General features: G+C 33.7%; 3 protein-coding genes across 3 annotated transcripts; all 3 read left to right on the forward strand.

Annotated features, from left to right (window-relative positions):
• Positions 1-4,482: 4,482 nt before the first annotated feature.
• LOC126695459 (uncharacterized) lies at positions 4,483-5,092 on the forward strand. Its single transcript, XM_050392215.1, has one exon. It carries the CDS (start codon positions 4,604-4,606, stop codon positions 4,865-4,867), a length of 264 nt encoding a protein of 87 aa, XP_050248172.1. The 5' UTR covers positions 4,483-4,603; the 3' UTR covers positions 4,868-5,092.
• Positions 5,093-8,441: 3,349 nt separating this feature from the next.
• Positions 8,442-9,095, forward strand: LOC126695460 (uncharacterized). Its single transcript, XM_050392216.1, has one exon. It carries the CDS (start codon positions 8,568-8,570, stop codon positions 8,829-8,831), a length of 264 nt encoding a protein of 87 aa, XP_050248173.1. The 5' UTR covers positions 8,442-8,567; the 3' UTR covers positions 8,832-9,095.
• A 2,712-nt stretch (positions 9,096-11,807) lies between these two features.
• LOC126695461 (uncharacterized) lies at positions 11,808-12,516 on the forward strand. Its single transcript, XM_050392217.1, has one exon. The coding sequence runs from the start codon at positions 12,000-12,002 to the stop codon at positions 12,261-12,263; it is 264 nt and encodes an 87-aa protein (XP_050248174.1). The 5' UTR covers positions 11,808-11,999; the 3' UTR covers positions 12,264-12,516.
• Positions 12,517-13,998: the final 1,482 nt, after the last annotated feature.

The raw sequence follows: 13,998 nt of genomic DNA on the forward strand, positions 1-13,998 counted from the left end.
TCTATTTTCATTTTATTATCATATGGATCCACTTTACTTGTTGTCTGACTCATTAAAACCCAATTTTCCAACACACTCTCTACAAATTTATTGTATTAAGCTCTTTGGGCCTAAGTTCATCCATCATTTGGTGTTTGGAGCCAAATTGTGACCTTACAAAAATTATTTACTTATTTTATAATTTATTATTAATATTTATTTATTATTTTTGTTTTCATTTTTTTAAAAAAGTTTAGCCTATGTATGAGTCTTCATTAAGTCGTGCATCATACAGGAATAATACCAGTATATTAATAAAACATGGGCTTTCAAAAACTTATGTGAAAAAATTAGAAAAATCAGCAAAATCGCATAAGTTTTGGTTTTATATATAACTCATTCATAGTGGGAAAATTCAATAAAATATAAACAATTTTCTATTTTATTTTCTTTCTTGAATATGAAATTTGATAGTTATAAGAAAGCTTTTTAAAATATTTATAGAATTTAAATTTAATTTACAATATATATATATATATATATAATTTGTTGGAGCATTTTAATATTATATAATTAAAATTGATTTATATTACAACATAAGTGTAAAGATGTGAAAGTTAATATGGAAGATGCAGACTTAGTGAAAATGTTTAATCCCGCATTGAAAATAAGAGAAATTATTTTATTCATTTTAATTGTGGTGATTAATGAGCTAATATGTATTGATTTAAATATTGGGCTAGATACGTGTGTAAGGGGGAGATTAATATCCTGAAATTAATCTTGTAACAACCACTACATTAGAATAATGGACCTAATTAATCAGATTAATTTGGGTAGTAAATTCGTGATGCCCATTGAACCTATAAATAGACTAATTCAGACCCAATACCAGTTACAGCGTTCATACACCAAAAAATCCAGTAATTGCAAGCATTCTTACACACTAAAAAAATAGAGAGGTTTTTGGCAAAGAAAGGTATTCTTTCTGGTCAAGCTTTGGGCTTGAACGCTTTGGGCTTGAACACTTTGTGCAGAGATTGTTCTAGCCATATGACATTTGTTGGACCGTTGTATCCTGAGGGAGACAAGTCAGAGAATGTCTGCACCAATTACAAAGTTAAGCCAACTAAGGGCTTGAATCTCCTTAAAGAGAGCGAGTGCCGTGTTTCAGTCCAAAAACTGTTGTGTATTTCTTATCTTCAAATTAATAATATTCAAAAGTATTATTCAATTTCTCTTTGTATTATTTCCATTATTATTGTATTTGCACCAACATAATGACATAGAAAACTATGGATTTTCAAAAGTTTATATAAAAACTTGAAAAAAATAAATAATTAAATAATCAACAAAAAGTCAAAGACTTGTTTTTTTTTTTTTTGTAATTATACGATAGTTGGGAGAGCAGAATTTTTTAAAACACTTTTTCTCCCTTTAGTGCTCATTTCTCTATATAAAAGATGTCAATCACATGTTCTTAACATTGTTCCTTCCAAAAATAATAAATATGAAAAAAAAGTACATTATTTATGTCTGAGTAAATTATTTTTATGTCATTTAATCTGTGGGGGCCATTTAGTTAGAATGTACTGTTAAGGCTGTACTAATTGAGCCTATGGCCCAATCCGAGAACATTGGACCATCCAAGAATGTTCGGATGAAATTATTAGGGGAACGGAGTAAAGAGAAGAGTAGAGATAAAAAGAGATAACTCCAACGAATGTCCGAAGATAAAAGCCATCTCGGTAACAAGTGTCCGAGGTTAGTAAGACTGCCATATCATCATGGACCTTCTTCGAAGTTACATCACAACTAAGGGTTGGACATTGGACCAGGGGTAAGAAAAGAAAGGTAAACAAATATCTTCAAAAGCTGCTACCTCTGCATTAAATGCCTCTCAACCAACTCTCTGGCCGCATTAATATGGAAGTAATGCCTGAACAATGATCAAGCAGCCTTACAGCTACTGGTTGATGGTTCTGGGAGGTGCTAGATGGGACAGGAAAGAGTTCCCTGAATCTAACCTACACATGTGTGGTAAGGATGACACCAAGATTGTAGTATATAACATGGGAAGATGTACTAAAGAGGGGGATTGGAAAAAATCAAGGATTTTTGAGAACAAGACTGTGCACTCTTGTATAATTTTATTGTTCAATAAGACAATATAATATAAACTCCTCGAGTAATTCCGAGGACAGATTTTCTAATCTTATTTGTGTCTAACAGTCTTAAATTACCAAATTTAATCGTTTTTTCTTCTGGAATAGATCTAATTCTTTCATCCACACTCTACAAATTTATTGTTGGGGCCGCTTAGGTTTGAGCCCAATCCTATTTTGGGTCCAATCCAATTTCATTCCTTACATAATCTTTTCTATACATGTCTTATTTATGAATTTATAGATTATTTTTTAGCATATTTTATTGCCAATCCCAAAACACCTCTCTCTTAGTATTCTTATGATTGCCCCCTCCCCTTCTTTCAATTTTTATCTCATTAATTTACATATGATTTTTTATTAACTAGTGCATTGATTCAATAGCCATATGCTTCAAACTAGAGAGCAGGATTAGAAACTCAGCATGTCTCTTTTTAACTTTCATTTTTTCTAGTACACACTTAACCCTTTTTTTTCCTTTCATCCTTATGCATTTAATAATAATAATAATTTTAACCAAAAAAAAAAAAAACTCAAAAATAATGCTAAAAGAGTAATGTTATGAATATAACATTTGAAAGACAAAAAATACTAAAACTATTACAAAATTTAGAACAAAATGTTAACAAACTGTGGAAATGAATATGATTAGTATATTTCAATAACTTAATAAATAAAGGTTTGAATTAAATTTTTGTAATTGACAAATTAGCCTGTAAGTTTTATGTGGTAAAATCTATAGTTTCTTTGTCAATATCCTTGTAATTTAACTAGCACCTCCTAATGTTTCAAACATAGTTGTTTATGGTTCAAATCTCTCTCTCTCTCTCTCTCTCTCTCTCTCTCTCTCTCTCTCTCTCTCTCTCTCATTATATGTATCAAATTCTAAAATTAAAAAAATTAAAAAATAAATAAATATCCTTAGGATCGTTCCTAACGTTTTCACAATAATTTTTACAACAATTACAATGATTTATTGTGATCGAAGTAATATCACTTTTATTTGTATCCAATACTTACATGATTTTTATTATGGACAATTATTGATTTACATTTATTGTTCATGTAAATTGTACCTGTAAGGTCGTAATTTGGATCCTAAGCCCAAAAGGTAAAATGATCTAGGTCCAAAGAGCCCAATACAATGAATTTGTAGAGAGTGAGTTGAAAAACTAGGCTCTAATGAGTTGGGTAACAATTATAAGGGATTCAAATGACAATAAAGTAAAGATAGACTGGTTTTTATCTAAAGACAATCGTTCTCAGCACAATCCGAGAAGATCAGTTCTTAGATATATATATATATATATATATATGTATATATATCTTGAATTTGATTACAAGTACAGTTCTTAGTACTACAGTATTCTTCTTTCAATTCTCCGATCTCCTTTCCTTAGGGTCTTCTTTCTATTTTATACTATCTTTCTTCTTTCATCTCTACCCGTCACGTGTAAATTAGATTGTTGGTGTTGATTATTGTCTCATTAGCACCTTCTTGAAGTTTTTGGAGAGTAGTTATAAGGCTGAAAATTACTGTTCAGATATCACTTTCTCATTAATGCGGTCAAAGAGTTAGCCACAGAACATTCGATGCGGTGGTGACAGCTTTCTCTTAGATATTATATGGCTTTCCTCTGTCCTATGCTTCTAGGATGTTTGTCCTTATCAACAAAACCTCCTAGAACGTTGCCTTGGATGGCAGACCACATCGTCAATCCTCGGCTTTGCTCAACCGAAGAGACATTCATCTTCGGACCACCTCCTTGGACTCTTATGACTAAACCTCACCTCTTCATTTGCTAACAGACTCTCATAACAGTAATTTACCCATCCTCGGGCTACTTAATGTCCTCAGATTGGGCCTCCAGTCCAATATATACATATATACATACTATTGGGCCTATCACCCCCCATAGTATCCAATTGTACACATTTGCATAAATAGCACACAGTATTGTACACTTTAATGCAAATGTATATAATGTTGTACACATTTATTTAATTAAAAATTTAAATCTAAAATGAATAGTGGAATATAAACTAATAATTTATTATTATATATTACTCACAACAAATTGTATCATGGCACAAGCTTATCCAAAAAATTGTGAAATTCCATATCCTTATTCTTATCGATTTAATTAATGCCACGAGGCCACAACAAAGTCGTGCAAGGCCGGTATAGTCACAACGAGGAGTGGGGGAATAGGAAAACCATTGGCTTCCTAGACACCAAAACCACTGGCAAATGGTATAGAGCCTCTGGTTTTCCTCAAATTTCAGGTCCTACTCAAAGTACCCCACTTCCATCACTGTCGCTATATATAAGAGACCCCATCATACCTTTGCGTCATCAAGCACAAATCCTTCTTATAACAGTATTATTTGCAACATATAGTTTACAATTCTTTGCTTCCATTTTTAAGAGCAAACAACAGTGTTGTGAAGATTGGAAGATGAGTTCAACAAGAAAAGTTATTGTGGCAGTCAGTGTTGGAGTTGTGGAAGCCATGAAAGACCAGGGGATCTGCAGGTGGAATTTTATCATGAGATCGGTGCAACAACATGCCAAGAATCATCTCAGGTCGATTTCCCAGACCAGGAACCTTTCTTCTTCAACTTCTGCTGTGGTTTCAAGCAAATTGAGAGATGATAAAATGAAGCAATCAGAGGAGTCTCTGAGGAAAGTCATGTACTTGAGCTGTTGGGGTCCCAATTGAGGTCATAATCGGCTAAAGAAGGTGACCTTTGGAGTGAGCCAACGAGTTTTGATGGAATTTCATTGATTGAAGGAAGACTTGTACAAGGCATGGAAGATTCTGAAGTCATATTAGTTGTGCTTTGTGCTTGAAATTTGTGACAATTAGATGTTGATTTTTGCAGATCGAATGTAAATTGGAGATTGTAATGATAAATAGTTATAGCAAACAAGATATTTTGACAAATTTGATCTCGTCACTGTCTTCCTTCTCTCTTTAAAATCTCTATCTTTCACTTTAGATGAAGATCATTAGCCTACATATAGATTAATATAACTTGTCAAGCAAAAACTCAGAACCCAAAAAAAAAAAAAAAAAAAAATATTGTCAAGCCAATGGAGAAAACAGTTTTTATACCTAAATTGGTTCCCTCATGATCCAAGGTTTTGTCTTTCTAACTTCTTTTTTTCCACTAATTTAAACCCCCTTTTTTTCGAATTTATCTGAATGTGTCAATTGGAAATATTGGGAGATGTAACGAGATTTTTTTTTTCTTTTCCAATTTTGGTATCATGGATTAATGGGTATCTTTAAAATGGTGAAGTTAGCGTTCATTTTAGAATCTTTATCCAATTTTGTGAAATTTATATAGAATTTTTCTCCAAAATTAATAAGTTGAAAAAAATTTCAAAATTTTTTTTTAAATGCAATCAAATAGAGAAAAACTACATATTCCTAATGCTAATGGAAACTTTCTATAGGCTGAACTTGGCTACCATCCATCGTTTGCCTGGCGTAGTATCTTGGAAGCACAGCCCATTATACAAAGAGGGTACCGTTGGTAGGTTGGAAATGGCCATTCATTGAATATTTTGAAGGATAAATGGCTTAATTAACCATCTACATTCAAACTCACATCCATACCAGTAGTGTCCCATTCGATGCCTGAGTGTCTCTGCTTATTGATCCTTACACTCGAGCTTGGAAGGCCAACATGGTTACAAGCTCTTCTCCCCTTCGGATGCCTGTACTATTTTAAGTATTCCCCTTAGGTTTCAGCTTCTAGGAGACCAGATCATATGGGCTTATACTCCGAAAGGGTATTTTACAGTTCGTAGTGCTTAAAAGATCTCGTTGGATGAGGTGTTTAATGGAAACGAAGGGGAAGCATCAAACAACCTGAATCGTAATATATTCTGGAAGACACTCTGAGGTCCCAGTGTTCCTAATAAAGTCAAATCATTAAGATGGCGAGCATGTAGAAATATCATTCCAACGAAGGCTAACTTATGTAGGCAGAAGGTGATTGATAATTCCACCTGTGAGGCATGCGGGTTGGAATCAGAAAGTAGTGGGCATGTATTCTGGGGTTGTGAAAAAGCACTGGAAATCTAGACACTATCAGCTATTCCTTTTGAAGCACACAGAGTTACCTTCCCAAAATTTGAGGACCTAATCTGGCATTTGAAGTTCGAACAAAGAATAGGGAATGACCTGCTGGAACTTGTAATTATGGTATCCTCGGCCATCTAGTTCAACTGTAATGAAGTGTGACAAGGGAAAGCTCGACTAACAGGTCTAGCTAATTTGCAAAAGGCATGATACATGTTGGAAGAATTTTAAACGGCCACCTGAAGTTGTCCGAGCTCGGAAATAAGGATAAGGTTTGGTGAGAGGCTCCAATTGCACCGCGGTACAAGGTCAACAGCGATGCTGCAATTTTTACTAATAATAACTCGACTGGGTTGGGAGCTATTATTCAAGAACATGGTGGGCGTGTTGCAGCAACTCTTAGTAAATCACTTCCATTACCGTTGGGGCCGCTAGAAGCTGAAACTAAGGCATTGGAGGAAAGCTTACTATTTGCTTGGGGTGTGGGGGGTTTGGTATGTTCTATTTGAATGCGACTCCAAGATTGTCTATGATGTTGTGACTGGATGTAGTGATCCTCCCTAGGTAATTAGCAATATCGATGAGGGTATTCAACACAAATTGCAAGACTTTCGACAGGCACAGGTATCACATGTTCGTTGACAGGGTAATCACTCTACTCATTTATTAGCACAATATGCTAGACATATTGTTGAATTTGCTATGACTCATGATGTAGCGATGTTATCTTTGTTTTAATAAAAGTTACAAGTTTCTTATAAAAAAAAATAGAGAAAAACTGACAAACAAATTATTTCTCCAAAAATGTTTTCAGGTGAAGAAAAATTTATTGTAGAAATAAATGGTAAAAATAAATAAATAAGGACTCTCATATAGACACATGTAAAATGGGGTAGAGATGGAAAATGGGCAAATAGAAATAGGCACACGTAAAGTGGGTTTAGAAGTTAAAATTTAAAACTGAGGCAATCTAGTCTCTTCAGTTAGGGCTGTAAACGAGTTAAGCTTTGCTTAGTAGTGCATGTTTGAGCTTGGCTTGTTAATAAAAATCAAATGCTCAAGCTTGCCTTGAACTTGAGACAATCCTAAAAACAATGTTTGAACTCGAGCTCGTGAGAATGCCAAAAAATTTGAGCTCAGCTTAACTTGGCTTGATTAATTAGTCAAGCCAAACTTAAGCTTAATATCAAGGTCAAATTTGAGCTCAAGTCAAACTTTTTAGTTTGAGATCAAAAAAATTGCATTATCAAATGCATATATCACCAAAAATCAAGTATAAATAAATAATAAAATAATATACTCATTTTATCATGCTTCTAATTCCATCCGTGATTAGAAATTGTTCAAATTACAACTTTACATAATTAAATCCATTCATTTATCATTCATTGTTTATAGTTTGAGTAATTGTTCAAAATACAATTTTTATATCCACATTTGTCATCTGTGCAAATATAATCTTCACAAATCTAAATAAATTAACATTTCAAAACATATATGAATAAACAAGGTATAAATTAACATTCTAAAACATGTATAGTGTCATAATAATAAGTTTATTTAGTAAACATATATCAAGCTATAAACGAGCCTAAACTTGGCATGTTTTGTATCGAACCCTATTATTCATGAGCTTGTTCACAAACAATTTTTTTTGTTTGATCTTGGCTTGTTTATCAAGCAAGCCTAAAACTAAGATTCAAACTTAGCTTATTTGTAAACAAACGAATATAAACAAGCTTTTTATTGAGCCGAGTCTGAGTTATTCATAAACGGTTTAGTTCATTTACCGCCTTACCTTTACTCTTAACAAGTTTTTTTTTTTTTTTTTGGAAACAAGTTGTTTGTTCATTGTTGATTTGATCCAGCCCTACTTCCAAGTTTCAAATGGTTTTTAGTTTTTACGGTTTACACTGAAAAACGGTGTGCCCCTTTTCATTTTATTCAGGAAAAACAGTGCGCGTTAGTACGTGTAAAGTGGCTATCATTATCTTTATAATTGGAGCGTCGACATTACTTTGTCATCATCGAAAATTAAATAATCAAAATCCAAGTTAACCCCTATCTACTTAATGCCATTATATACTATAAGAAGGGCAGTACAGTCAATATACGAGAAAACCAACGGCAAATTCTGTAGCCTCTGGTTTTTCCCAAACTTTTTACCTCATTCTACCAAATACCCATCTCTATATAAGTGAACCCCTCTACACCATTTGATACATCAAACACATATCTTTCTTAGATCAGAATTATTTGCTACATAAAGTTTACAGTTCTTTGCTACCAATTTTGTAAGAACAAACAATAGTCTTGTGAAGAGTGGAAAATGGGTTCAACAAGAAAAGCTATTGTGGCAGTGAGTGTTGGAGTTGTGGAAGCCATGAAAGACCAGGGGATCTGTAGGTGGAATTTTATCATAAGAGCGGCACAGCAACATGCCAAGAACAATCTGAGGTCGTTTACTCAAGCCAAGAGCCTTTCTTCTTCTACTTCTGCAATGGTTTCAAACAAATTGAGAGATGAGAAAATGAAGCAGTCAGAGGAGTCTCTTAGGAAAGTCATGTACTTGAGTTGTTGGGGTCCATATTGAAGGCAGTAGTGATCAGTTGAAGAAGGTGACTATTATACGAGTGAGCTAGTGATGAGTAGTGAGTTCTGATGGAACTTCGTTGGGTGAAAGAATGCTCAAGACATCTCGTGCAAAGCATGGGAGATTCTGAACTCTGAAGTCATATAGTGGTCGTGCTTTGTGCTTGAAATTTGTGACAATTTTATGTTGAACTTTGCAAAGCGGATGTAAATTGGAAATTGTAATGATAAAGTTCTATAGCAAACAAGATATATATTTTTACAATAGCTCATCTCGTCACCATCAATTCCCTCTTTTTTTATAATCTCGTTATCTTTTTCTCTTCTGGGTGAAGTTTATCACTCTTCCAAATGATGAATTAAAAATCAGTTTTTTATATTTCTTTTCCTGAAATAAAAATTTGTAATATATAGATTTATGTTTGGCGTAAATGACTATATTATATGCCTAATAGCCTTGTATAGATTAATTCAGCAAATGGAGAACACGATGATTGTACCGAAATTCGCATTACTTATATACTTGGTATGACTCCTGTCGTTTAACCTATTAAAAAAAATATCTAAATTTTCTCAGATAAGTTTGCTCGATATGAGCTGACCCTGACAGAATCGATACTGCGAAATGCGAATGGAGAAGAGCATAAACTTCTGTTATCCATTTTATCTTTATATAATAAGATTCTATCATTTATTCCAAATTTTTAGAGCTTAAATGAAGTTTAATTTTGTGTTTTCTTGATTTTTTTTTTATAAGCTTTTTTTTTTCTTTTTTTTTTGGGGTCAAATTTTGTAATAATCATGAGATGAGTATCTTGTCTTGAGTGGTGAATTAAAAAAGAGCCAAAATAATAATAATAATAAACGCAATTCTATTGAATAGTGAAGGTTCAAATTTGGCTCAATAACCGTTTCTCAAAAAAAAAAAAAAAAAATTGGCTCAATAACGAAGGTAAAACATTCAAGTTTAGTCTGAACCCAAACTAAGCCTAAAAATAATGTTTGAGATATCTCGTTAAAAAGTCTAAAAGCTTGAGCTTGGCTTGATTCATTAGTCAAGTTGAGCTCAAACTCAATGTCAAGCGTAAACTTGAGCTCACTATCATGCTTTTGAGTTTGAAATCTAATAAATATACATTATTAAGCTTAGTTTCAAGCCTATATGAATTGAACTAGTAATTTCAACTCCTAGTTACTTAAAGCCTTTGTGAGATATAAGTTTAATTGTCAAGTTCATGCTAGGCTCATTACCAACCCTATAAATTAGTTTAAGCTCAGCTTGTTTTATATCAAACCCTAATGTTCACTGGCCTGTTCATGAATTTTTTTTTTTTTTTTTTCCTTGGACTTGGTTTTTGTTTATTAAATAAACCTAAAATTAAGGCTCAAACTTGGCTTGTTTATAAATAAGCAAACATGAACAAGACTTTTATTAAGTCAAGCCTGAGTTGTATATGAACGATTTGGGTCATTTACCACCCTAATTAAATTCAACTCATTTATCACATATTAATATAACCATTTTTTAAAAAGGGTAATTATTTTTTCCTTTATTTAAGTTTTGTTTACTTACAAACAAATAATTGCAAGTTCCCATTAGCTTAACTAATAAACTCTTTAATCATCAACTAAGAGATTTGGGGGTTAAACCTCACCTACACCAAAATTAGATTCCTTTCCCTCTTGTAATCCTAAGCAAAAAAAAAAATCTAGAACATAAGATTGTCATCTCTTTTTTTTGGGCAATAAAAGTTCGCATCCTTAAATATAGGAACTATAATCCAATCAGCAAGGGATTTCAAAATTGACCTAAGTCAATAATATTTACAATGGAGCAATGAGGGGGAGTCCTAATGCTTTTGAGCAGTTGAATCACATTAAGAGCGTCTATTTTACAAATTACATGAGTAATGCCACTACTACATGAGCAACCTTGGTTTTCTTTTTCTTTTTTGCTGAATGAGCAACCTTGATTTTAGTTATTAGCAAGTCTTGATCTTTTATTATCTCTGTTCACACAAAAATGACTTCTCTTTTATGGTTCCTTCTAATTGCTACATGGCATATTTTCTCCTTACTAATGGTTGCATTAAAGTTTACTTTTACAAAAGAAGGGATAGGATCATAGGAGGATCCCATGAATTTCAACATCCTAAGACATTATGTGATCCAAATAAATTCTATTTATTTGATTAATTAGGCATAAAGGATCTATTACTTCCCTTTTAGATTGTTGTAGGATGTAATTTTTTGTCATCCATGTTATATCATAACATACAACTCAAAATAATATGAATTTTCTTCTTCTTCTTTTGGGGGCTCAAATTTTCTTTTAAATGAATCGCAAATCTAACTAATCATTAATGGACTTGAAATTCATATCAAAAATTATGATGGGCCATGTGGAACCACTCCAATGATTTTGTTATTGAGCAATGGACAAATAATCAAACATGCTTAAGGGTTATTCTTCGTCTACCTCATAAGCAATAAACTTTTTTTTTTCTTAGTTCTAATAGGATTTGAATTGATGACGTGGTGTCTTATCCATAATTATTTCTCTACCATCAAGCCAGACCCAGTCAATCTTATCCTTTTGGTCTCTATTTGAAGAAAAAAAAAATTGGTTTTTCTTTTATCCCTCACTCCCAAAGTACTCCAGCTTGAACGGATTTGACAATGAAAAACTGCGTGCGCCTTTCTTTTTAAAACGGAAAACAGTGTGCGCGTCAGTAACTACTAGTAAACTAGAAAAGTCAAGTGGCTAGCATTTTAATTGGAGTGACAACATTATTTTGTCATCATCGAAAAGCAAATAAGCAAAACCCAAATTTACCCCTATCTAATTAATGCGATCATGTACTCTTATAAGGGTAGTATAGTCAATATATAGGAAAAAGACATTGGCTTACTCTTTTTATTTACTTAATCCCAAAACCATCGGCAGATGGTATAAGCCTCTGGTTTTTCCCAAACTGTTAGCTCATTCCACTAATAATGAGTACCATCTTCCCATCTCTCCTAGTCCTTATATATAAATGATTTTCACACACCATTTACTTCATCAACCACATTATATCCTTCTCATATCGGTTTCATTTGCAACACAAAGTTTACTATTCTGTGCTTCCAATTTTAAGAGAAAAGAAGAGTCTTGCAAGGGTAGAAGATGAGTTCAACAGGTAGAGCAATTGTGGCAGCCAGTGTTGGAGTTGTGGAAGCCATGAAAGACCAGGGGATCTGCAGGTGGAATTTTATCATAAGATCAGCGCAACAACATGCAAAGAATAATCTCAGGTCGATTTCCCAGACCAGGAACCTTTCTTCTTCAACTTCTGCTATGGTTTCAAGCAAATTAAGAGACGAGAAAATGAAACAGTCAGAAGAGTCTCTGAGGAGAGTCATGTACTTGAGTTGTTGGGGTCCCAATTGATGGTTATAGTCGGCTAAAGAAGGTGACCTTTTTTTCGAGTGAGCCAATGAGTTCCGATGGAATTTCTTTGAGTGAAGGAAGATTAATACGTACAAGACATCTTGTACAAGGCATGGAAGATTCTGATGAGTCTTATTAGTCGTGCTTTGTGCTTGAAATTTGCGACAAATTGACAAACAGACGATTTTTGTAGCTCGGATGTAAATTGTAAATGATAAATTTTTATAGCAAAGATGATATATTATTTACTACAGTTGATGTCGTCTCTCTCGAGTAAATTAGTGGAGAACCATTTTTGTACTAAAATTGGTTCCCTTCACGATCCAAGATTTTCTTTCACTGAGTTTTTTTTTTTTTTTTGGGTTTGATGAATTAATTTCTAAATTTTTCTTCAATAAGGTTGCTCGATATGACTTACGAGTTAGGAAAAAATCTATACTGCGAATGGGAAAAGCCATAAAATTCTAAGTTCTAATGTTCTATGATCTATCATCCATCTGATTTTAATTGTAGGATTCTATCATTTGTTCCAAGTGCTTGTAACCACATATATATCCATTGTTCGTTATTCGAAATAACCAAGATTTCTTTCTTCCTATGCCTATGAGCATATAGCTATAATTAAGGTGCTGTCAATGTGTCATGGTGTGTGTTTCAAATAACCTAGATTTCTTTCTTGCTAGCCGTGGAAGTGTCGCTGCTGGAAGTTGAAGGATGGCTTTTCTGGTCGTGAGGACTTGGTTGTGGCCGAGTGTGGTATGACCCCATTTCTCGATGGGCCTCATGTGGTATAAATCGGGCCTTGATGATGGGCCCTGAGAGAGTGTAATTGTAAACAAGCCCGAAATGCCTTGGACCTCGTAAATTTTGAGCTTCGGCTTTCAAAGTTCTAGTTTATACTTTTTTAAACAACCTCAACAATCATGAGATGAGAGTATTTAGATAGTCAATTGAAAATTCTAAAATGGCAATTAAGCTTATTTATCTCTTGATAGGACCATCGAACCTTCTTTCCAAGACAAACCCATTAGACACCTTCGTCTATCTTGCCACGTCATGGACAAAGGAACGCAAGCCATTAAATGGAGTATTTAATACTTCAAACAGATACAAAATCAGCTGTCAGACCGTTGGAAACCCATCAAAACCTACATTACTAAGCCCAGAGGCGTTACAAAAATGGCACTAAAGCCACAATAAAAGCCACAACGGCTAGAAGCGATAGAATCATATATAAACACTCCTCCAAACCAACTAACTGTGCAAATTTGATCATGCGATATCTTTCGATCCGATGGCCCGATTCTGAAACCGGAAACACCATTGCGACCGTTAGAATCTCATGATCATTTTTATGATATGTAATGAATTAATTAAAGCATGTAATGCAAAGGCAAAATGATGCATGTGATGCAAGAATAAAGTGATGCATGTGATGCAAGAATGATTTTTTTTATACATGGATGGTCACTCCAGTCATCTTCCTTGATTAAATCATGGGTGCAATATCGAGTGTTTACAGCTGACTTTATCATCGGAGACTCTATGCAAATGCCACACCAGTGACCACCTAAGGAGGGCTCTTTACGACAATTGTAGGCACAGGGACGAGGTTGCAATCTCATCTGGACGAACCTATTCGACTGACGATTATCACACCATCAGTTTGGTGCCGTCTGTGAGGACGACATTTTTGTACTTAGGTTTGAAAGCGTAGTTCCATTCAATTCATAAG

This window comes from Quercus robur, chromosome 8, assembly GCF_932294415.1.
Source record: "Quercus robur chromosome 8, dhQueRobu3.1, whole genome shotgun sequence".
Classification (NCBI taxonomy): Eukaryota; Viridiplantae; Streptophyta; class Magnoliopsida; order Fagales; family Fagaceae; genus Quercus; species Quercus robur.